This window comes from Accipiter gentilis, chromosome 32 (assembly GCF_929443795.1).
Source record: "Accipiter gentilis chromosome 32, bAccGen1.1, whole genome shotgun sequence".
Taxonomy (NCBI): domain Eukaryota; kingdom Metazoa; phylum Chordata; class Aves; order Accipitriformes; family Accipitridae; genus Astur; species Astur gentilis.
The window spans coordinates 8,518,493-8,542,389 of NC_064911.1; the positions used below are offsets into that span (position 1 = coordinate 8,518,493).

The 23,897-nt window shown below is 39.5% G+C and overlaps 1 protein-coding gene across 13 annotated transcripts in view; it reads right to left on the bottom strand.

Annotated features, from left to right (window-relative positions):
- Nucleotides 1-2,125: 2,125 nt before the first annotated feature.
- PRDM15 (PR/SET domain 15) overlaps nt 2,126-23,897 on the bottom strand; it is a 41,667-nt gene continuing 19,895 nt past the window's right edge. For 8 of the 13 annotated variants that reach the window (XM_049834955.1, XM_049834965.1, XM_049834964.1 and 5 more), the window contains 18 exons: nt 23,255-23,479; nt 22,413-22,548; nt 21,126-21,307; nt 20,385-20,479; nt 19,357-19,444; nt 17,824-17,991; nt 16,460-16,554; nt 15,209-15,340; nt 14,117-14,251; nt 12,041-12,204; nt 11,532-11,611; nt 10,809-10,928; nt 9,951-10,082; nt 9,383-9,466; nt 9,010-9,185; nt 7,715-7,795; nt 7,206-7,418; nt 2,128-6,706 (listed from right to left, as the gene is read on the bottom strand). In XM_049834955.1, the coding sequence (XP_049690912.1) occupies nt 6,230-6,706; nt 7,206-7,418; nt 7,715-7,795; nt 9,010-9,185; nt 9,383-9,466; nt 9,951-10,082; nt 10,809-10,928; nt 11,532-11,611; nt 12,041-12,204; nt 14,117-14,251; nt 15,209-15,340; nt 16,460-16,554; nt 17,824-17,991; nt 19,357-19,444; nt 20,385-20,479; nt 21,126-21,307; nt 22,413-22,548; nt 23,255-23,479 (2,783 nt within the window). In that variant the 3' untranslated portion in view covers nt 2,128-6,229. Of the gene's footprint in view, nt 6,707-7,205; nt 7,419-7,714; nt 7,796-9,009; nt 9,186-9,382; nt 9,467-9,950; nt 10,083-10,808; nt 10,929-11,531; nt 11,612-12,040; nt 12,205-14,116; nt 14,252-15,208; nt 15,341-16,459; nt 16,555-17,823; nt 17,992-19,356; nt 19,445-20,384; nt 20,480-21,125; nt 21,308-22,412; nt 22,549-23,254; nt 23,480-23,897 lie in introns of all 13 variants that reach the window. The other 5 variants (XM_049834967.1, XM_049834962.1, XM_049834960.1 and 2 more) reach the window with 5 other exon arrangements.

Below are 23,897 nucleotides of genomic sequence, written 5' to 3' on the forward strand. Positions count from 1 at the left end.
TATAGGTTCTGCTAGAAAAAAGCATCTGAACGCAATTATCACTACCGTTTAGTTAACAGCACTGCCTCCACCACAACTTACCATACAGTTTGGTACAGCAGGCTAAGTATGTGCTCTCCCAGACAGTTTTTAGCTATACTTCCAATGTATTTCATTGCCTCTCAGCTCTCAGGTCCCTCTTCCCAGTTTTGAATCTGTTTCTTGACATTCACTGAGCGTGAGAGGTACAGGTCTCAGAGACACTCATGTTCCTGTGAGCTCTGTGAAAACAGCCAGCTGTGTTGGGAAGAGATACTGAAACGAGCACGTGGCTTGAGGGCAAGGCTGGCAGAACTTGGCTGGTCTCTGCTCTCAGTAACAGCACCCAGCGCATCAATCCCTACATGAGTAGTTCTGGCACATGAGCCAGAGCAAGGGGCATCTCCTTCCTTGAACTAGTGTCACAGCAAGAACCTCAGACTCATGTGGGTAGGAGAAGGGTGCAAATCTGTAGAAAATTAGTATAATTAATTTCTCCTAATTTGAAGTCCTAATTCTGGCATTACTACACTTCTTTTTTTTGTAGCCTTTTAGATTTTGCTACTTACGGGACACCTTAAAAACTTCTTAGAATCAAAATCTATAAGTAAACCAAAAAATACAGGAAAGCACTGAACTGACAGCAAAAAGACATTAAAACTTAAAAACATTGCTTTAGATGAAATAAATCCCCAAACTCAGTATTTTTAATTGCTTTTGACATCAGCTGCTGGACAGCCATTGTGCCTAATAACCAGCTTTTCAGAAGTGTTAGCCACTAACCAACAACGTAAGTGGTCAAAACAGCTCCTGTATAAGGCAGAAAGACAACAGCACTATGCGACAAACGTTGAAGAAATCCTGACTCTTGGGGCGAGACTGAGGTGTCCTGGACAAGTCTCACCTTCCCTGCCGCACTCAAAGCATACCCCTCTCTGCCCCTTTCAGCTCAGCTGTTGGGAATTTAAGTTTAGCAACAGTGAGCTTAGACCCTGATCCAATGTGTCAGCCATCGTTAGCTGTACTGCAGGGGCTCGGTATGCCGAATCCCAGTCTGAACTGAACTGTGCCCTTTGTAGCTGTCAGCAGTACACCTGCAGAAGAGCACTTCAGCACCCAGGAGGGAAAATAAATCCAGAACAGCTTTCTCAAAGTATTTTAGGGCAAGAAACATATTTTCCAACCATGGTTATGCTGTATGGTGAAGTACCTGTGCCTTTTTACAGCATTCCAACATTCTTAATCAAGAAAATTTAACAGCTTCTCACCATATAAGGTGCAAATATTACAGTAGCATCTCAGTACTGAAGAAAACCACTCTAAGACGAGTTGCTGACAAACACAATGGAAACACTTTTTTCTTTCTCTTGTTGCCAACATGACATTTTGGGTTTGCTATAGGGCAAAAATCCTTATGTGAAAACAAACCTTGGTAGCTAACCTCACAGATGCAAGTCACTTGGCTGCACAGTCTGTCTCCAAAACTACAAGCACAGCTTTGCTGTGCATGCTGGTGTGGATCAGCAGTATCCTCCAGTATGTTTCCTTCTTTACACCAGATGAGCCCAACACACAACCACCATGAAAACACATGCCAAAAATACGAAGGGCTAAAGATTTTCCAACAGGTGTGCCTATATCAATAATAATGTAAGGCCAAAAGTAATTAAAAGGAGTGACGTTATTATTACTTTAAATAGCACTAAGGAAATCTCATTACTGAGCTAGAACTCACAAAGCAATACTAACTAAGCTATTTACCCTATCCATTTTCATGTAGTACCTATAGTTTTTATATGATTGTCATTTGGATGTATGGTAGTTTTTCCACTCCTAGCTTTCAGGATGAGAAATTGAGGCATCTCTATGTGTGCAGAACACTAGTAAATCACCCTGACAAACTGACAGAAAATTCAGTTTTAGAAATAAATTCAGCCTCTACCTGGCTGTTAACTTCAAACAATTTCTGGAACAAGAAAAAGGTACGGAAACATAGCTGGTTGCATAGGAGACTGACTGTTTTCTGCAAAAACACTCACTTTTTATACTGACACATCTCAAAAGAAAAGTTTAATTTTTAGAGAGTGTAATAGCACTTGATACAGTAGGTTTTCCTGAGAGAACTCACCACAGACCATAGCCAAGAAAGATTCAGCCTCCTCTGCTTTCCATTATTACCCAGTAACAAGCTCTAGAATAAATATTTTAGAACGCTACCCCATGTTTCTCTATACTGCAGGATGTACAAAGCTCTATGACATAATGATTAAGCTTATTGCTTTTGAGGCAAGTCTATGTGATTTGAAGAAAAAAAATGTTTGATGCATTAATGAAGGACCAGAAAAGAATAACACTGGTAGAGAAAGGGTTCTGTACCTTGATGCTCCTTTACTTCAGAGCCCATTTGCCACAAACAGCATTCAATTAAATAATAGTCTTAGCAATAAACAATGACAATACACAGAATACTACACAACATCACTCCTTTGGCTCAAACTAATTCCAGTTTGTTACTGAACAGTTGTTATGCAAAATCTCCAACACGTGGCTGAAAACAATAACCTTCACATCCTATAGCTGAAAAGGCTAGTAACAAATTGGCAAAGGAAATTTAGATTGCACATCCCTTACGTAGTTTTATTTCTTGTGCAGTTTGAAACAGCATCAGTGTAACTTTGGTATTCATCCAAAAAACGCTTTGTTGGGAGGGCAGCTGGCAGTCAATAGCTCTCCAAGGTAAGCTCTATCTGAAAAGGTATCCATTTCCAACTTTTCCAAACAAAATAATTTGTTTGAAACAAAAGCAGAATAATTTGTTTTGAAATGTTTCGTGTTGCAGCACACCCAAGATACAGTTGCGTTCTCATAGGGATGTTAATAACAATAGTAATAATAAAATCACACTGAGAGATGATGAGGTACCATAGCAATGGTTGCAGGGAGAGTCAAGCTCATTTCCAAAAGGACTGCTCTGGGGAAGATTAGCTCTTAGAGAACTTTCTATTGCCTGGCCTAGTCAAACCTAGTCAACCCTTCCAGTAGTTACATTTCTCCCTCCTGAAGCAGAACATTATTTAAGATAATTTTTACAGTAAGAACAATAATCCACTGCAACAACCTCCCCAGGGACATGGTAGAGTCCCTGTCACTGGAGGTTTTAAAGGTGCAATTAGACAAGGTGCTAGATAATCTCATCTAAGCTCCCTTTCCCAAAAAAGGCCGGACCAGATGATCTTCTGAGGTCCCTTCCAACCTGGGCTGCTCTATAATTTGGGGATACTGAGAGACTGGAGAGACATTTCTGTTCTATGTGACCACCAACATGCAAATATTTATTATGTGATCACTCCTTTTTAAATTAGCTAGAATCAATCATTATCAGAAAGGTAAAACGCTAACCTGCCTGGATGGGATTATGCAGGCCAGTTAGTGTGGGAGGGATGTTAGGCAGCATAAAAGTACAGAATACCAGAGGATCACATTAGGATAAGGAGGTTTTGTGAAGTCAGAGGTCTCTGTAAGGGTTGATTACCTCCATATGCAGGTCTTATCAGATAGATAATTACATGTTAAAATGACTCGGGTTGATTCAATGCATCATGAATGCTGCTATCAGTAGTATTCACATAAAGCAGATGTATTCGCTCTGCAGCTAAGGCAAAAAAATTCTTCTTCCCCACTTAAAAGCTTAATCTCCATTTATGTATGTCTAAACAAAACCCTGACCTTGTAGAAACTCTATATGCAGCACTGTAACCCTCCGTGTGTGTACATATACATATGTATTTTTTTAGGTGTTAGCCATCTTTTATTTACCATAACAACTTGACCTAGGACCTCTCCATTTGCTTCCCCCACCCCCCCTTTTTTCCCCCCCCCTCTGGAGTACCCTGCCAAAAGATAACATGCCTTTACCAATCAGGCACCAAACACGGAGGTGGGGGGGTGGGGTAAGCTTCAAGTACATAAACAACATCATTTATTTTCATAAATAAAACCTAGCTTTCTCTTGGCTAGTGGGTTTGGTGTGAAGGGGAAGCATTTGTGGACAGGACAACTGAGGAGAAACTTAACTGGCTCAAGCCAGTGGTGAAATAATCCAGATGATAACAGGGACATAAAACTGCACTTTTTGGGATTAGGTGGCTAATAAAACTACAGGATCTCATGGTATTGTGTGAAAAGGATCTGAGGAAGGCAGAAGGGGCTAGGGAATGAAAAATTCTCTTTCCCACAATGGTAAAAGGTATTTTCTCTTTCTGATATGCATCTTTTTCCCACCAAATATAGGTCCCTCCCGTGCAGACATTCTACAGGCTTGCTGATGTTTACAGAAAAGTAGTTCTGCTCCTCTGACACACAAAATCCGTCACCAGAAACCCCTTTCCTATACATGTCCTGTTGCAACTAAGCTTTACACAGAACCTAGCATAGTGAGCCTCTGGACACTGCTATGGCACCAAGAAAACCACTGGAGGTTAACTTTAAAATCCAGACATTTATACTTTGGAAGAATTTGTTGTAGAGATTATAAGGCATCCTTCAGGGGTCAAGTAGTCCATGTTAATACAGACTTTCAAAGCTTAAGTCATTCCTACTCATATTTTTGCTAATACATAAAACATCTTCATAAATATGATAGGCACAGACAGGATTTTTACAACCATTAATCTATCTTCACTGTCAAACACAGCAGCTGCTTTATCCTCAGCAAAAATCTTTAGCACGGTTCTGTGGCTCAGTCTGGCGCCCCAAAGGACCTTGTTCTTCAGCCACAGCTGGAAGGACAGATTTGCCTTTCAGGATTCCAGGCAGCAACATTTTTCTTTTAGTTTATTCCTTTTTGATATAAGCTGCTTTTTTCTCTATGGGAGAGACACTATCTTCTTGACATGCAAAAGTCCAGACTGCACATCAATGTATGGAAAATGGAATGAAAGCATTGTATCAGCAATGATATATGTGACCCAACCCACTACTTATATCCCCAACAGTCATGCACACCTTGTCCATTATACACTAGGGCATACTGCCTCCATGTGGCAGAATATGCTTCAGACATTCCTTTTCTTGCATTTCACACAATCTTGTGTGTGGCTACAAATTTTGAAAACAGTTTTGGAAAGAGAAGGAATAGAATCCGTAAGTTATTTCTGTGAGAAAGGGCAATATGGAGATGAAAAAATTAATGAATCATATTGATAACTTTTTCACACCAATACTCACCAGGAACACACAGTAAGTACAAAGGCTATATATATATATATGTATATATATATAAAAAAAGAATACTTTCTCAAATGTTTATTACATGATGAAAGACGACTAATTGAAAAAAAATCACATCCTGAACTTGATCAAAGGGGACTGATTGCTCTTCAGACCTATTAGCTAAAAGCAAGATTGAAAGAGCAGTTTTGAAAAATTACATAAAACTGTATCACATTCTTTTTTTTCAGTTCATAACTGGTTTGATTCAAACTTGACTAGAAGACCATACGAGTTGCTTTAGCATTAGACCAGCTATCTGATTCTAGTAGCACTAACACTGTGTTATGGGTACAGGGTTTTTCCCATGACTAAAATGGAAATACTTCATGAAATTCGTGTATTTTCTTCCACACCACACTTATCGCCACCCCAAAGCCCCAACCTCCACCTACTTTACCAATGTTGTTAAATACAAGACTTAAAGAAGATAAAACCAAGACAATTATTGTTTTGCCCATTTGTGTCTTTACATTTCGGTCTTTACCAGCTGACCACAAATGCATTCCACCTCAAAGTGAACAAGGTCTTCATATGTAATTTCCAGACTGGAACGAAGTGACATGGTATGGCTGAAAGGGTTTTGTAAATCAAGTGTAAGTGTCATAATATTTAGGATTTCCCTGCTCTGGTTAAGATGTATTATGATGCTCCTGTCAAATCTCAATCTTACTGCATGAAATACATAGTGCAAGGGGGTGCTAAATTTATGGTAAGATTTTTTTTCTTTTTTCTAAGACAATGCAAGGTCTAGAGAGAGCGTGAGAATCTCAAGATCAGGGTGTTGCAGGGTGCTATGCCAATTTTAGCTTACATTTCATTGTATAAACATTTTCCCATCTCTGTTTGGTATCCAGCAAACAATCCTATTAGAAATTTTCCAAACGTCTGTGTGTTTTTGTCTCTTAAGTACTGTCCATTTCAAAACTTTTTGAAGTATAAATTAGTAGCTATACATCTGTTGTTGTTGCTCTGTTTGAACCTGTTGCTGTCCTGACTGCTGTTGCGTTGGCTGTGCCTGGGACTGCAAGACATCAGTCTGAGGCACTGACCTCCATGTCAGAGGATGCTGTTCTGTTATCTGGTTCCCTAGAGGAGCAATGGAGTTCACCAAGGTGGCCAGGTTTATAAAATGGGCCACAGACTGAGGATTGGCTGCCTCTGGCTGTGGCTGGATCTGAATGTCATTTTGGCGATTGTGCAGCATGGCAGAACCACTGACGGTGTCAAACGTCACAGTGAGAATTGAGTTGTCCAGCTGTAACTGGCGTTCAGGTGCAGTCAGATGGCCCACAGCCACTGGCTGGAGGTTTGTGAATTGGGTTCCAGCTGCCGTTGTAATGGGGGTAACAGTGATATTTGTCAGCCCCACAGAACTGGAAGGGGCTGTGACATTTGGGCCACCAAGGGTCACCACCACCTGAGGAAAAACAGAAAGGTAATCTCAACCTTATATCTTGCGGCTGATTACCAAATACCAAGAATAAAGAAAGATCACCTGAGTGCTGCTGCCAGTAAGAGAAGTCATACACACAGAGGGGAACTTAGAAAGCTTGGAATATAACAACGTCCATGTATAGAAATAAGAAGGTAATGGGAGGGAGGCATATGCAACATTCAAAACAAGCAGCCAAATTAACTTTCACACTTTTAGTCACAGCTTCAGATAGATAGTAGTATCTGACAAACAAGGAGATGGTAACACCAAAGGAAATGGAAAAAAAAAAAAAAAAGAAAAAAACCAGGAGGAGCTTACTGGTCCAACTCCTTGGTTATTTTAAAGTCTCTATCCATCTTTGTGGATTTATCAAATTAGCCCTAAATGGTCTGATCACTCATTTGTGTTTGTTATTGGGAAAAAAAAATTGTTATCCCTCTAAGCAATGCCTGCTACCCATCACCCTGCTGCTGGAGCTCACCTGCTGGATGCTCTGTACAGCTGAATTAGTCTCATCTCCAACATTCCCTGTGAATTCACTTTCCTTCTCCGTGTATTCACTGAAGGCAGGGTCCTCAGGCACTTGAGCTTCCTCCTCCTCACCTGACTTTTGTTTTCGTTTCTGGCCACGTTTAGAAGCTTTCATATGCTGTTTCCCTTCTGGTAATTCTCCCTGTTCCAAGGCTAATTCCGGCTGGAGCAACACATTTCCAAAGAAAACATCAAGTCATTTCGCTTAGTGCAGTTCCAAGTAAGACACTATCACCTGAAGTTGGTTTACCGTCGATTCTCAAGTGAAGAAACAAACTTTAGCAACAGCTTGCATCTGCTTATATGTGTTAAGTTGGGGCTGACTCTCTAAAAAAGCACACTTCTTGGCCATGAACCTATGCCCAGCTATGATACGTACCAAAAAAGTGACATCCCCATCTCACCCTCCAGTAGACCTGGAGCCTAGCTGCTACCAGCATTCTGCAATGGCAAATTTACCTGAACAATCCCAATTGAGGAGGCATCAATGGTAGTCGTCTCTGGCAGCTGCTCTAAATCACCAATCCTCACCGAAAGAATCTGTGGACAGAGGTACCAGCTGGTGAACCACAGCAGTGCACACCACAATCAAACAACACAGCATTGCCCTAACAAATCCTGTCACAAAGCAAAAATGATGTAACCTAACATTTTACACATATCATTTAATACAAGGGATTTAAACAGGGTTTTTTTTAAATAACCTTATGGCCTATCATCTTTTCTTTCTCACTGAAAACCAGCAAAGTTTAAAGACAACAGTGTAAGAATATGTTTATTTTCATATTCTGGACAGAACACAACCCACTGTGAAGTGATGAATTCTACAGAAAAGAAACAATATGTTTGAAAAAAATTATTATTTTAGCATTTCTATTTATAAACCTATCAACTGTGTCCTAATCTGTTATTTTCAGCTAAACCTATACATCTCAGCTTATCAAAGAACGGAGACAAATTGCCCTCTGGATTGCAGATATGTAGCTGCATTTTTAATCCAAAAAATCAATAAACAGAGCTTTTTGTTGATTTCCTTCCCAGTCATGATGACAAAAAATAGGGATAGTTCAAGGCAAAGCAATACTAATGATAAATTGGTAGTAAAAAAAAAAAAGCCTCAAAGGGAATGGGAAAGCCTTAGTCAACCTAAACAAGAAATGCTGAAGAGAAACACAATAGCTATTCAGAAATTTAGAACACAGAAAAAGCCTCACTGAGGTCAGACAAAACATCCCTCTAATCCAGATACTCTGCAGTCAGCATTTGTCTGTATTACTAAGAATAATTTTGTATCATCAGCAGATGCTGCCCTCACCTCTCTATTCACCACTCTTTCAGATCACTTCTGAATACAGAGAGCACAATAGGGAAAAAGGATCAATTATACTCCCTAATGGATGAAGACAAAACATAAAAAAATATACATTTAAGCTGAGGCAGAAAAAGAAAAGGGATTTAAAATAATCAAAACAACTTCATTTTTAGGAACTGACAATCAGATACGTTTACTACTGAAACATAACGAAAGGGCTGATTCAGTTAAGTGCATGCTGAACAGACACTACCTAAAATTAGACCCAAAAGAACAGAAAAAAAGAGAGAGAGAAAAAAAAGTAATTCCTTTGAAGCCACTGATGGCCATAAAGTTTCTTAAAAAAAAAAAAAAAAAAAAAAGTAATTCAACCATACACCCCACCCCCCCCACGCTCCCCCCCAACAAACCACCCCACAATCTGCTTGCCAAACTAACTCACCTCTGGATGTTTACGCCTCATATGTCGACTCATGGATGCTCTGGTAGAAACCTTTGTCCCACACAGCTGACAGCTCTGGGCTTCTACCTTATCATGAGTGAGCTGGATGTGCTTCTGTAGCATGTAATCAGTGACATATTTTTTATCACAGACTGAACATGTCCACTGTTTTCCTACTGGTGGCAGATGGAAGGAAACGCTGTTAGCAACAGCCCCCACAGATGAGTATTGTATTGTCAGCATCTCAACAACAGGAACAATTTTATGTTGATAGCTTGATGCGTAACACTAGTTCCAAGACTGGCAAGTCTAAAGCAAGCCTAGGAACAAAATAGAGCTATTGTCTTTGGATACTGTTTGTTAGAGGATTTACCTGTATGAATCAACTTATGAGTCTCCATTGTATTTCTCTCACTAAATGTCTTGCCACAGAGCTCACACATGAAGTCTTTGATTCCTGCATGAAGAGCACATATAGCATCAGAGTGAAAATAGTCTAAGCTATCTGGGACAATTCTGAGTCTCATATCACTAATAAAAAAAGCTAAACAAGTAGAAGAAGCCCAGCTTTACTAGCTATCTTTATCTACGCCGTGCCACTGCATCTGGCAGAAAATGAATCCAAGAGGAATTGATGCACGAGGTAAAATTTTGTTTTGGGAAATGAGAACCTGAAGACTAACTTAAAACAAAACCAACACTCTAGACCTACCTTAGACCAAACCCACCTCTCTTAAAAGAGCAAAACATGAAACCAACCAAACTATGTATCTTAACTGCATAACAGGTGGTCTTGGCTGACAAGAGGACAAAATTTCATTTTTCAAAAAGCAAAATATGCATATTTTTTAATTAGTGTTCCTCATACTGTTACAGAAAAGTTCTCTCAGGAAGCATTTAACTGATTCAGTGCAATTTTCGTACGTCTTTAGAGACCTCACCCGTGTGTCTTTTGTAATGCTTCAGCATGTTGACTTTCTGTGCAAATTTTCGGTGACATTCCTTGCATTCATATTCTTTAATACCTTTGTGAAGTTTCATGTGGTGACGAAGTGCATGTTTTGTCTTCATTCCTGTGAGACAAAAAGTGCAGCATGACAATTAGTCATTGCTCCCGCCTTCAGAGGAAAACTCAGGATGATCATGTTGTTAGCCAAGAGCTCTAAGATTATATCTGCTGCATGTCCACAATTGTGTATTTTTAATAGTTTAGGTAGCAGTGCACATTATCATTATTATTTTAATTCCAGGCAAAAGCTCTGGAAAACATCTGAGTAACCACTGAGGAAGAAGTAAAACAGCAGGGACAAGCACAGAAAAAACATTATTAGAGGTGTCAGACTTACTGCCTTCCACTAAAATACCAGTTCAGATTTGTTCAAGTTATAACACAAACAACTCAAAAAGTCAAAGCAACTTTGACTCTTAAGGCTCTTAAAGAGAGAAATTACTCTATTTCTTAAGCTGAAAACAGCCTAGAATGAAATAATTAACTTGTATTCACTTTTATGCTGCAAATACATTGGAACTCAGTCAGGCAAGCACTCTTCAATCTGACAAAAGCAAATTTTATTAAAATCAGTTTTATCTTACAGGTCACAATACTAGATTGTATAAAGTTAGGGGTAGTTTATGTATCCATAAAGCTCCTGATTAATACAGTTTCTACCTCTCAAAAATGCAGGATCTACAGCGCTCCGATGACCTTCTGAATATTCTACAAATGGAAGTAGTTTTAATTCAGATATTCACCTGCTATTCACTATCACAATTAATGGAAAACAAGGCATTAGACATACCTTTGCCACATTCTGCACACAAGTATTCTCGGATATTATCATGGACTCGCATATGTTCTTTTAACATGTCTTTTCTAGCAAATGATTTGCCACATTGCTCACAAGCATGACTTTTTACACCTTAAAAATAAATTTAAAAGACAACATAAACAAAAAAAATGTTAATGAAAAATGTGCATCTCCTAAAAGCTGACTAAACTGGTGAATTAGAGGGCAACAGTCCGCCTGTGTTGTCAACCACATCTTTCATGCATATTGTGGCCCAAACTAAATTAGAAGACTTTGGAGAAAGAGAAAAGCTGGCTTTTTGTGTGAAATCTGAAAAAAAAGATAACACCTGAGGTAGGAAAATACTGAATAGCATGAAATAATAATGAGCTGTTAAAAATGATTTTGCAATAGCAGTTTTCAGCCTGTGTAATGGTAAGAAGGTGGCATGGATAACAATGTGGGGAAGAACAGAATACAGAATTAGGATTTTAGCAGGTGCATCCTGCATCACATTAATTAGGAATCTGGATTGTGTGCCTAGACCAAATATCTTCATTAATACTATCTGCTTTAGAAAACTGGTCTACCTTAAAAGCATAAAAATAACATTTATCTTATTGTAACTTACAGTAAAAACCACAACTTATTTCCTCCTGAAAAAAATAAGGCTGGCACTGGTAACAGAAATTTCTTCTTAATATTGATAATAATAAAGAAACACAACATTTTTACCTGTATGTATAAGCTTATGTCTTTCCAGATTTCCTATACTGTTAAAAATCCTTCCACAGATTTCACATGGATGGATGTATCTGAAACCAAAGAGACCAAAAACCTGTCATTCTTTTCTTGAGACCGAGGTGGTTTTCAGGCATCTCTGTCAGTAACTGTATTTCATTTGGTAATACTAATTACTATAAAAAGTTCCTTGAAACATAAAAGCATTTTCAAAATAAGCCTAAGTTCACTGCAAGCTTGGAGTAGTCTGGCATTGCCCAAATCATAGTTTTTAGAAAATATTTACCAAAATCACAAGATTTATACTTTACAAAGCCCAAACTGTGAGGCTGTTGACTAATCATCTGTGTGAAGTGAATCATTGGCTATATATATATTTCAAGCTTTTAATAAACATTTAACAGTCGTTATACAGTTTCAGATATTCAGTACAGTCCAATTCTCTAAAAGCATCTGTAACTCAAAACAATAGCTCCTCTTATCAGTCCAACACGTCATCTTACTTCTGCACATTAGGATCAGGAAGGTTCTCCCGATGAATGACCATGTGTGCATGGTAAGTTGCCTTCAAGGCAAAACGTCGATTACAAATGCTACAGCCATAGCCTTTCTCCTTGTGCACGTCCATTATGTGCTTCAGGTACTCCTTCCCTCTGCCAAAAGTCAACTGTGGAATGAACCAATAGTGAATGAAAGGGGAAAAAAGTCTTTGGGAACAGCAACAATCTAGTAACACGCTATCAAGATCTAGAGTCAGAGCTATCCTGTGTATCACTCGATGAAAAATCTGTGAAAGCTAGATTTAGGCCTGAACCTCTTTGGCCATTACGAGCACATTGCTACAGGACATCCGTTAACTCATTTGGAAAAGTAGCTTGAGATGGTACCTCTGCTTCTTACACTGCACAGCTAGGGGACCTCCAATTATTTGTGCACTGAGTAACAGCCTTGAAGAGGAGAACCACGTCTAACCTCCGCTAGCTGTCAAAGCAAGGATGTCACAGATGGAGAAAATGTCTTTTGGGCTCTAGTCTGCATAGTAAGCTTTGGCACTTGCTCCAGAAGAGTTGGTATTTCTAGGTATTGCAGGGCAGTGATTCTAGCTCAGCTCTTGGAAGTGCTACAACTACAACAGACAGGTGCTCCATACTTAGCTCCCTGGGCTAAGTAACCCTCCATGTGCATATATGCTCCAACATATCAGGGCAAAGTGCCATAATGACATGATCTTTTGCTCCAGTTTTGGAACTAGTCAGGATATTTGACAGCACTGCACAGGTTGGTGAAGGTGTACTTTGGGATGAGAAGAAAACAGAGAGGGAGATTCTTAAGAGCTCAGAAGAGATATTTCACTATAGACTCATTCTTATGTTGTTCTCCCTTAGAGAATGTGTGAACAGATACTTTCAGCCAAAAGAGCTTCTCCATCTCATCACAGGTCGTGCTCATTTTCTCCAGCTGTTGCCTTACACAACTGTTTACTTCACAAACACCTGCAAAAGCACTAAAACCCCCAGCTTTCAAAAAGAGCTTTCTAATTTCAATGGCACAACTGCCCTCATTTGCAAGCATACAATTTTATATAGTTTATATACCGTATAAGTGTCAGGCCTTAAAATTACCACATTGAAAGCAAGCATGTGATTAACTACTCTGATAACACATCTTCTTATGCTTACTGACATAAGCTTAAAATCAGTTTGTGCTTAAAACCAGCTCACAGATAAGGACAGAAAACTGAAATATTACTATCTCCATGTCTTCAAAATGAAGGTAAGCTAAACACTTTCACATTAAGTGTAAACTGCGAAATAAGCTCTGATTTCCAGGGGCTAAGTCAGTGGCTTAACTACTAAAATTCCCCAGTCCCTATGTCAGTTTGCCCAGTTTTGCTGTTCTCACTGATTGCTTTCGCGTCCCACCTGCCCCAGCACAGCGTGCTCACCCAGTAAGGGCACAGAATCCAGATGGGCCTTAAGGACCCCAATCTTCCCCATTATATCTTTATAAAATGGCAAAAGCCATGCAGTAAGAGGTTTAAAAAGTCTTCCTCTCTCAGCTGACAACCAGGTAAGGTATGTTCCAGCAGTACTTCTAATGCCATCCTGTTAGTAATAGAGTAGGCCAAGAATAAGCTGTCACACTGAACATAAGCGGCAGTCTTAGTCCTCCAAACTGGATATCCACTAGAGGACCGCCTGATCTCATCAAAATGAATCCATCTGTGGACTGTATCATTCAGGAATGCTATAATGATTTTAATTTGCACATAATTAAAAGGAAGTGCAAGATTTGAATGTTCCTTTATTGTTTCTTTCTCCAATTTTGCTTGCTTGCTTCCTTGCACAAAGGTAAGTGTGTGTGTATTTCCCTTTTTAAATGTTTAGCATTCACCTTACAGAACACCACCTAAAGTGTTATAGAATAGCACTTCGTAGATTACAAGTAACAAGCACTGCAGAAGACCAGCCTTCTCTTTGTGAACCCTTAATGTTATTTAAAAATCTGAATGATTTATAGACATCTCCACTCCCTCCTCCCATCCCAAAACAAGTTAATTTCAAAGTATTTAAAGCTACCTGGCACCTTTTGCAGCTATACTTGTGAGGCTCAGAATCTGCACTTTCATCAGAGTTGTCATCGTTTTCCTCTGATGAAATTCCAATTTTACCAATGAACTCTTCTCTCTGGTGATCGTCCATTAGTGCTATGTCCTGTGTAGGGTGGGAAAGAATATTCTGTTTTAATAGATTAAATTTCTATTTCAAAAGGTAACACCTAGTCAGCTTTTGTTGCCATGCAGACTGCCTTCCTTTAGCAATTACTGTAACATTATTTATTTAAAATATCCTCCTGCTTCATTCAATTCAGCTAAAAAAAGTTCCTCTATCCATGACTAAATGAGGAACAACTGATTATCCAAACAAATACTACTAAATTTTTTGTGTATAAAAGGAACTTTAATGTAAGCAGAGACTCAACTGGTACAGTGTTACATCCATAAAAACATCTTTATGAGTGCCACTGAGTGTTAAAATTCCCTTTCAATTCAATTCCTTACAATTCAGTGTTAACCTAGTTACATCAAAATAATCTGGATCTGATTAAGCACTATTAATAGGGTTTTGTGATTCAGAACTTTTGATAAAGCCAGGTAAGGAACTCAATACACAGGCAGTTATGCTGGCATACAGAAGAGAATCATGATCACTGACACGGAAAGGGCAGTAAAAATTAGTTCTCGTTTGTTTTTTTTCCCCACAAAGACAGGGGATGACAGGAACCCCTCAACCCAACCAAACTACAGCTGGAAGAGCCTTCCTGTTAAGTTACTCTCCCTGCTTTAAACTGAGCAACCTCTGTGATTCACCCAAGGTCACAAAGGTGGTTTTTCCATAGCATTCAGAACAGTGTTCTGCAGTGGTAGCTGAAATAACTTCAAATATGATAGTCCACATACTCTGTAGCAATCCAGATGTAGAAACAGAGTCATGGGTAAATTAGAGCACAACTCATGCTAGGCTGTGGTAGAAACATCACTGCACAGGGTATATAATCACTGTTGTGTTGCCAGTATGAACACATGGCCACAACAGTCTCAATAGATTTATTGATATGTTTATGTGTCTGCTAAGTAACATGCCTTTTCTAATAAATTATTAACACAATACCTTAAAATGGACATGAATATGATCTCTCAACACATCCACCCTGAAAAATTTACGTCCACAGATTTCACAAGTGTATTTCTTGTCTCCATGTGTTAAAAGGTGTTTGTTCATATTGCTCCTACATGAAAATACCTAAAAGAAAAGAAGAAGGAAGGGTTTCGTATCATGTCCAGCAGGGCTACAGTTCTTGGCAAGTTATCCAATGGATAGCACAGAACATATTTACTGTCGTGTTTTGTTCATTCTGGCCAGAAGTATGTAGGAGCTCCTGTTATCCAGCCAGCAGGCTACCTCAGGAACTGCTGGCACAGCAAAATACAGGTGTACAGTTACAAGGGACTGACTGAAATTGGCCATTCACCAGAGGTGGACTTCCACAAAAGCTGCAGCAGAATTACTTAGGGTAGATTTAGAAATATTTAGAGAATCTTTTGAATCATGAATGTTCCACCTATCTATAAAAAGACACTCCACAAAGTCTACCTTCATTGATATATAACATACCCGAAGCAACAAAACCAAAGGCCTACACACCAACTTAAGAGTTGGTTCAGTACATCTTGCACCATGAATCACTAAACATTTAAACAATCACTAGTTAAACCCACAGCCTTTGTACCTGTGATTACAGCAACTTAAGACCATGAGCGTTAAAACATCCAAATGCAACAATGCCATGACTACACCATGATTTCACTTTGATTTCTAACAGAAAATGATTCCTAATGCACACAGTCAACTCCAGCTGTTTACGTTCCGTCAGAAAAACTTCACTCTAAATAACACAAGCCATGAGATTTCACTGACAGACACAGTGGCCATGTTACACTTTACATTGTGCTACATGTCCTGAAACAAAGTCTAGTCTGAACTTCAGTTCTGTTCTTATATTTGTCCTAACAGCTCCCACCATCCATGGCAACAGTGGGCTTGGATATATAAAGAAGCTAAGGCAGTTTGAAGAGTAACATCTTGGCTGGGCAACAGGGCTCGCTGGTAACTAACCCAATGCCCGAGTTGCAAGGTAATCTAACTTGGCACATACCTCAGTGCAAATCATTTACCTCAACCTTTTGGCAGGCTGTACACCTACTCAGGTTGGCTGCTATTGTGGTTTAATACATGGGTGGTAACTTGTTATGCCACGGTAACTCATTTGGAAGCACTGGGTTGAGGCGCACCGTACCCCTGCAGTATCCTTGGAGCTACAATGCAGAGATACACACGGCACACGCTGGCAAAGACGCCTACCTTCCCGCACACAGGGCATCCCGAAGGCTCCTTCTTGTAGCGAACCATGTTTTCTGTGCTGTGCTCAAAGTCTTCTCTTTTCACACGCCTCACCCCTTAACAGAACAGTCCCCATCAAAAAAACAAAACAACAAAAATAAACCATGGTTTTCCACTCCAATCTGCATGCCCTTTTGGGCAAATACTGTAAAGAAGAGTGAAACAATGGGAAGAGCCTCAATGCAGAATTTAATTGCTAACAAAAGGGTAACTTCTAAATTAAAATGGTGTCTTAAGAATATAAAAGCAGTCTGCCAAAGTGATGTATTATGGCTTACTGGTTATTACACCAATTGTAAAGTGTCTGAAAACAGACATTTATTGTCAACACCTGGCAACAGGAAGATCTAGTAGGCCTTGGCACTTCGATCAGGTATCTGGCCCAGAAATTCACCCTTGCACTCTCTAAGGAAAGAGGCACCACCCAGTGTCAATCATCTTTAATGCTCAATGAGGATTTCACACTTCTTTCTCTGCTACTTTCAGGAAGGATGAGGGCTGTTCTGAGACAGCTAAACATGAGATACCTTGACATTGCCATTCAACCCCTTGTCCTCTAGCTGTCCTCTAGTTCATAACACAAAGGTCTGAATCACAAGAGCAGCCAGTGACGGTCAGCTACACCCAAAGCACCAAATTAGACAATCTGGCTGCTTTTTTTTAAATCACCTTTGGTTTTATCATCTAGATCACTAGAGGCGTTTTAATACATATTTCAGCAACCTACCATCACTCAAGTTTTTCCAGAGTCTCTGAATACCTATAACATCCTTAGATGTGTGAGATTTTGAACAGTAAACGCTTATAGTCTCATTTTCATATATTCTCAAGATTTTGAAAGATAAAAATCACACAACATTCCATCTACACTATATTTACAAAGTAGTCACTTTCAGTTGTACATTGCAATTCTCTGCCTTCAAATTTTCAAGTTATCACATTTTTTTTAAAAACAGAAAGAACAGAATTCAAAGAAAGAAAAAGATATAATTAAAATCAGCTAGTCTAAACTACTGCATAATAAGCCAAGCAACTTTCATGTGACTGTTAGTAGCACTGGATCCAATCATGTGAGGCTGGAAAAAAAGGTAGGTGCATCTCCTAGAAAGTTTTTCACAGAATTAGACAACTGCCCTCCAGGATCTGTTACTATTATTTTTAATAAATGTCACATTTTGCTGAAACCTGCTACTCCAGATCAGGTAACTGACAAAAAAAATGACAGCTACCATCCAGAACAATCTAATGAGCAATCATTTCCTTCATCTTCCCACCTCTACTGCCATTTCAAGAGTAATAATTAGGTTGATCTGCAGGATACTTACCTTCCAAGTGTCGTCTTTGATGGTCTAGCATGACATCCTTCCGGTAGAACATTTTATTGCAGATTTCACATGCAAACTTCTTATCCCCATGCTTTTTTTTGTGTTTTGAAAGATTACTGTTTGTAGAAAAGAATCTGAAACACATCTCACATTGGAATGTCTTGTCATCTGCAAGCAAGAGAAACCATGCAGCTCTTTACGGATGAAAATAGGTTTTACATGTTTGTAAAATAGGTAGTTCTTTTGCTAGATCCAAGTTTATAATCCATCATTAAATGGACTGAGGAAGGAAATGCAAAAGCATGTGTTTTACTTTAAAATTTTTTTCAAAGGCAATAAATATATATGATGCTAACTTGGAAAATGGAGTCTAGCATTGTAACTTCCTCACATGGGCTATTTCCATTGTGGGCTAGCATACATTAAAATTATGTTTGGAGTGGATTCTGTTACAGTTGATTCAAGTTTTTAATGTTGGTAAAATCACTACACAAACAGCAACACAGCATCACATGAACAGCTGTGTCTAAGCACCAGAATACTTCTGCCAGCACTGGCTCCTAATACCAGCCAGTACAGAATACTGCAGAAGAAAGTATAAAATCTCAAAAATATACCATTACATGACAATTGGCCTATGGGGAATTTTTTTTTTATTCAGTAGTTGAGACTTTTCTTGGAACATGGAAGTATGGTCCTGTAAATAGAATCTGTCAGTGCTGCAGCAATCACAAAGAAGTAACAGTTTGATGCCTTGAAGAGTAGGGCAAAACCTGCTGCTTGTTTTGGTCAACTCAGAGAGAAAATGAGCTGCTGCCCTTGAATAAACACAATACTGAGGTTACTTGGCATTACTTTCCATTCTTCATAAGGCTTGAGTTTTTATATAAGCTGTACCCTCTAAAAGGAAATGAGAAAACCTATTTGAATGGTTCTGGACTGACAGTTAACATGGGTCCATAAAAGTAACCAGGATGTCATTTTCTAAGTGTAAGATCACTCAGCATAGATAATATGAGCAACCACAAGGGATGGCTATGGGAGAAAAGGACAGGCTCTAGTGATACTAAGAAAAAAACATCTAGAGAGACTACTGCATGAGAAAGCAGAAGAAAACTCCAATCCCAGAAAACTATAAACTATAGATAGTACTAGCCCCCTTTGCAGTTCCTCTGTTTCAGAGAAATGAGGTGGAACTTAAGTTTCAGGAAAGAAAATGAAACAGAGATGGTGACAGGGTTTATCTGTGAACATACAAATGAAATACCAGTGAGGATATTAGACAGGTGAGCAGGACATACTAAAAAAAGCAATACGTAAGTGGATATGTGGCTCTACAAATTACTGGTTACACTTTTCTTATCACAAAAAGAGGTTTTTTGAGGGAAGCGGGGCAGGTTGCTTGTTGTGATGATGACAAAAATCTAAATTCCTACTCCCCTTCTGTAGTTTCTGTGCTGAGATGGATTTGTGGACATCCCCCCAAAATGGAGTAGAGATGCCAGAGGAAGCAGAATGATTAGCCATTCTCACCTGTCCTGCAGTTATGGAATTCCAATGCACTCTCTATCCGAAAGGCCTTTTCACACGTGGTGCACTTGTATCTGTACTCACCATCAACCTGAGGATTGCAAACAGTGTTTAAGTGGGGAAAAAGCCAAGTCATGTCTGAAACAGGAATTCTAAATCTCAACTACTTTTTCTGATTTCTGTCTTTTCCAATTTTTCTTCCTTCAACAGAACGTTTCAATACATATTGATGCAAAATTCTGACGCTATATCATCCTGCCATGTTCCTACATCTGAGCTCTATAAAAAAAAAAAAAAAAAAAAAAAATAGACCATGCACCTGTGTGCATGTAACAGTCTTCCTGATAACCTCCGGTCCAACACAGAGACAGAATTTTTGAGAAGCAAGATGTAATCTGATTCATCCTCCAGCTCCAGAACAGATGCCAGCAGTCTGAGAGCTTAGGACCTTGATGCCAAGCAGCAATGGAAATATTCACTGACAAGGCACCACTACAGGCATGTTTAATATTTATATGGCAGGAGCACTGAAACACCCTCACCAACAGGCATGGTGCTGCTACTGTAAGCACTGTAGGTTTACACATGTGTGCATAGCCCTTAATGACACAGCCCTTACCCAGAGAGTTCACACATTAAATGACACTATAGGTGGAGATAAATGGACAGGACAAGCAAACAAGACTGGAACAATCCTATTTAGTACCATAAACTGAAGTCAGATCTCACCTCTAGATCATGCAGGTCCAGCTAACTCTAGCTTGTCTTTCTGTAACTGATGCCTGAAAATAACTTTCTATAGGAAATTCAGACACAAGAAAGGACTTGTATGCTGAAAAGCATGTCCCCGTTTTGCAAATTCATCAGCTGTTCCAACAGAAGATGTTACCTCTCCCTGTCAGTGTTGTCTCACTTATTCACACGGATATTCACTCAAATGTAACTGACCCAAGCTCCCAAGCTAGCACCTGGAAGCTCACTGTACATTTTCACCTAACCTCAGAAAGAGCCCGCTAGTCATTACCACTCACTTCGTTCCTGCTGTGCTTGTATGAAACATGCTGCTTCAAGCTCTCTTTACGGCTGAACAGCTTTGCGCATTCCTCACATTTAAATAGTTTGTCACCTGAGGGGATCAATCAAGATAAAATAAAAAAGAAAGTAGTCAGCGACTGATAATAATCAACTCCAGGCAAGACAGGGGAAACCAGAGCACAAACAACTGCAAACAAACTAGTCATGAGAAACTTTAGTAATTCAGGAGATCCAAATAGTGGATTTTAACCTTTTCCAACAATTTTGACAACATTTTTTTGGCTCCCCCACCCTTTTTCAGTGATTATTTTTCAAGGAGTCTTTAGAAGTAGGTCATGGACCCCTGGAACTGCAGATCACAAGCTACAAAGCACTCAGCTGACATTTACGCAGCAATGTTACCCATACGCCTGTGAAGGTGAGGGGCGATATATATGTATAAACTTAAAGGTAAGAATAGTTTTGGAAAAAACATCACATCCTTGCCCTTGTTTAAAATATGTACCTAAATTCAAATTTTAAATACTCTAACTTCAACTTTCAACTATTATCTTCTCATGCTTTGGTCTGCATAACTAAAAGAGTTTCCTAGAGAGAGTATAAAAAAAAAAAAGAAAAAAAAAGAAAAAAGAGCTCTCTTAAAATTCCAGTATCTAAAAATAGCCTAGCTCTTTTACTCAAAGGTGGAACCAACAGGAGACAAAATCAACAGGCAAGCGAGGCAAAAGCAAACCCACCATGAGAACGGATGTGCCTGCTGAGGTTGCTGCTGTTCTGGAAGATCTTACTGCAGATACTGCATTGATAGACTCTCTTGTGCTCCCCAAGTTGTTTTATCAGCTTCCGCCGTATACCATGTCTACTGGAGAGAATTAAACTTCTTTTGAGGGACATGGTGTTTTGGTGATGAGCAAACCTACTGGATTAGAGAAAGAAAGGCAGGGACTGAGAGGTATCCCACAGGTTGCAAGAAAGAGTCCCAACAGCTGGCAAAAGCTAGAGGAGTGTTATGCTCAGCTTCTGGGGGGGAGGGAGGGGGCCTGGAGCTTCCTCATTGCCAAGGCTCCCTCCTGGCCACCCCCTGGAAGCGGCAGGTGTCAGAGTGAGGCTCACTCCAAATTATCTTCACCCAGCACAAACAAGGAAAAAAGCAGCAGCCACCAGCCTCAGAGATTCTCTTTGCAGGCCCCTCAGAGGAACATAAAGGATCTGTTCTGCTTATCCTCTGAAAACATTAGCACTACTTCAGCTTAGAAAGCTTGGCAGTTCACATGCAAGAGGCATATATGATAAGAGGGCAGCAGGGCGCCAAGAAGCAGTACTGTTCTATTTCCCTGCACAACCACCCGCTGGAATGCACGTTTGATGGCTCTGTGTTTGCTAAGGACTTCAATATATAGCGCTACTAGCTAATTTTGAAAAATCAAGTGCTCTATTATACAAAGAATAATTCAAAAAGCCAATTTTACCGAGACAAAAAGACATAAAAGAATCTAAATTAATCAAATGATACTTAAGAGCCTCCCTGAGGTTCTGTTAAGCTGAAGTTTTCCCCTCCCACTGCTCTAAATCTCAAGTATCACATGCACAAATCAACATGAAGTCATTCATGAGTTAAGATGACAGGCAAGACTGAATAATAATAATGGTTAGCATAACTTTTTTAGAAAAAAATCTCTTTGACTGTTTTAGCACCGACATCTAACGGGAGAAATATTTCACTTTGCAGTTGCAGGAGGCTTTTGGAATCACACTGAAGAAAAGCAGTAACATGATGGAAAATGAAATTCCCGTGGTTTACGCTCCAAAATTCTGCCACCAATATCTCACCATCTGTGCACCATCCTCCAGTGCACAAGCCATCTTTGTGGCACTCAAAGTCAGCTCTTGTAACAGCAGCAGTATCACACATTTTTATGCTAATAAAAAAGAGCATCTGTGGGCCCAAAAGTTGAGCAGAGCTGTTACATGCTACATGATCTTAATTAAGCCTAAGAGGAAATTCTGCATCCCAGAACACTTACTTTGTCACTGAACTGATGCTATTTGTGGTGCTAGGCATCTTTCCTAAAACCAATTCCATAATCCTCTCTTCTGCAGCTGAAGGCAAGGCTACCTCTTCTGGTGGGACCTCCGTTACAACATCAGCTACGCGTTCCACTGCAAACACATCAGAAAAATACAGTGTTAATGTGGATAGCTAGAAATAAAACCTCAAATGCAGAATGTGCAATGAGACGTGGCACTGAACACATTATTTGTCCACAAACATGTAATTTGTCAATGACAAATAATGGATTGCTAATGACTAGGTAGCACTTGCAAGATAGAGAAAGTGGCTACTGAATGACAAGTAAGATGTAACCAACATCTCCTATGGAGGCATAATTTCTTACCTTTCCGACCTATTACTAAGGGGTCAGTTGACTATGCATCATGAAATTTCCTACTAGAACTTCCCTCGAAGAAAGGTAAGCCCCTGAAAAAAGGCCCCTTTCAAGAATAAACCTTGAGGTAGAGAGAAGAAGGTATCTCCTCTTGAGAGAGAGGATGCTTTCTCTCTCCTGTTCCTTCTGGCAGAAACCTAGGCAGGTCTCTCATAATCACTATCTTGTGTTCCTCTGGGGCTCTCTATTACTGAAACCATCACAGGAGAATGCAGGTAATCTAAGTGTAGGTGCTGCAACATGTAGGGTAGACAAGGCCCTCGGAGTTAATTAACAAAGTCTGTAAATCATCTGCTTTAGTGATCTAACTAAAAACCGCTATCTTGTCCCTGTGTTACTTTTTAGGCCTTTCTGAGAAGTCATCAATACAGACATATGAATGGAAGTGTGCTTAGCATTTTCTTAAAGTTTTGTCTTACCTGCAGAATCTTTCTCTTCAACAACGACAAGAGGTGTTTCTGCTTTTGCTGTTTTGGGCTTTCTTCCCCGCCTGGCCTTCCTCCTTGAGTCTGTACTGGCACTGGCTGCATCACAAATCACTGGCTGATCCACAGGGGGACCCTCTGCTGCTTTCTCTGCAACAGCCCCATTTTGGCTGGTTTGGCGGGCACCTTTAGCTTGTTCCAGGTGACTCAGCAAGTGTTCTGGGTGGATGGGAAAGAACACAAGAGTAAGGAGGAAAGAAACTGTCATGAAATACTCAAAGATCCAGCTGAAGCCTATCTATTGGGTCAACCTCACTTAGCAGAGACTCACTCCAAATTATTTCCAAAGCAGTCACAATACCTTCCTAAATAAAAGCATAGAATCTATTAAACATTGAAATGATTACTCACAGGGACTGAATTTTTAAAGAAATTTGTTAGGTATCACTGTAAAAAGGTTGTGCTCCCTGATAATGGGTATGTTTTTCCAAATGCCCACGTTATTTAGTGGCCTAAATAACCCCTTTTCAAAAATGATTCATCAAATGGTCAGAGCTCTTAAATATTTTCAGTTCTTTTGAAAACCACATAAAATAGCTGCAAATGAAATGCAGAAAAAAAATAATAATGTATTTCA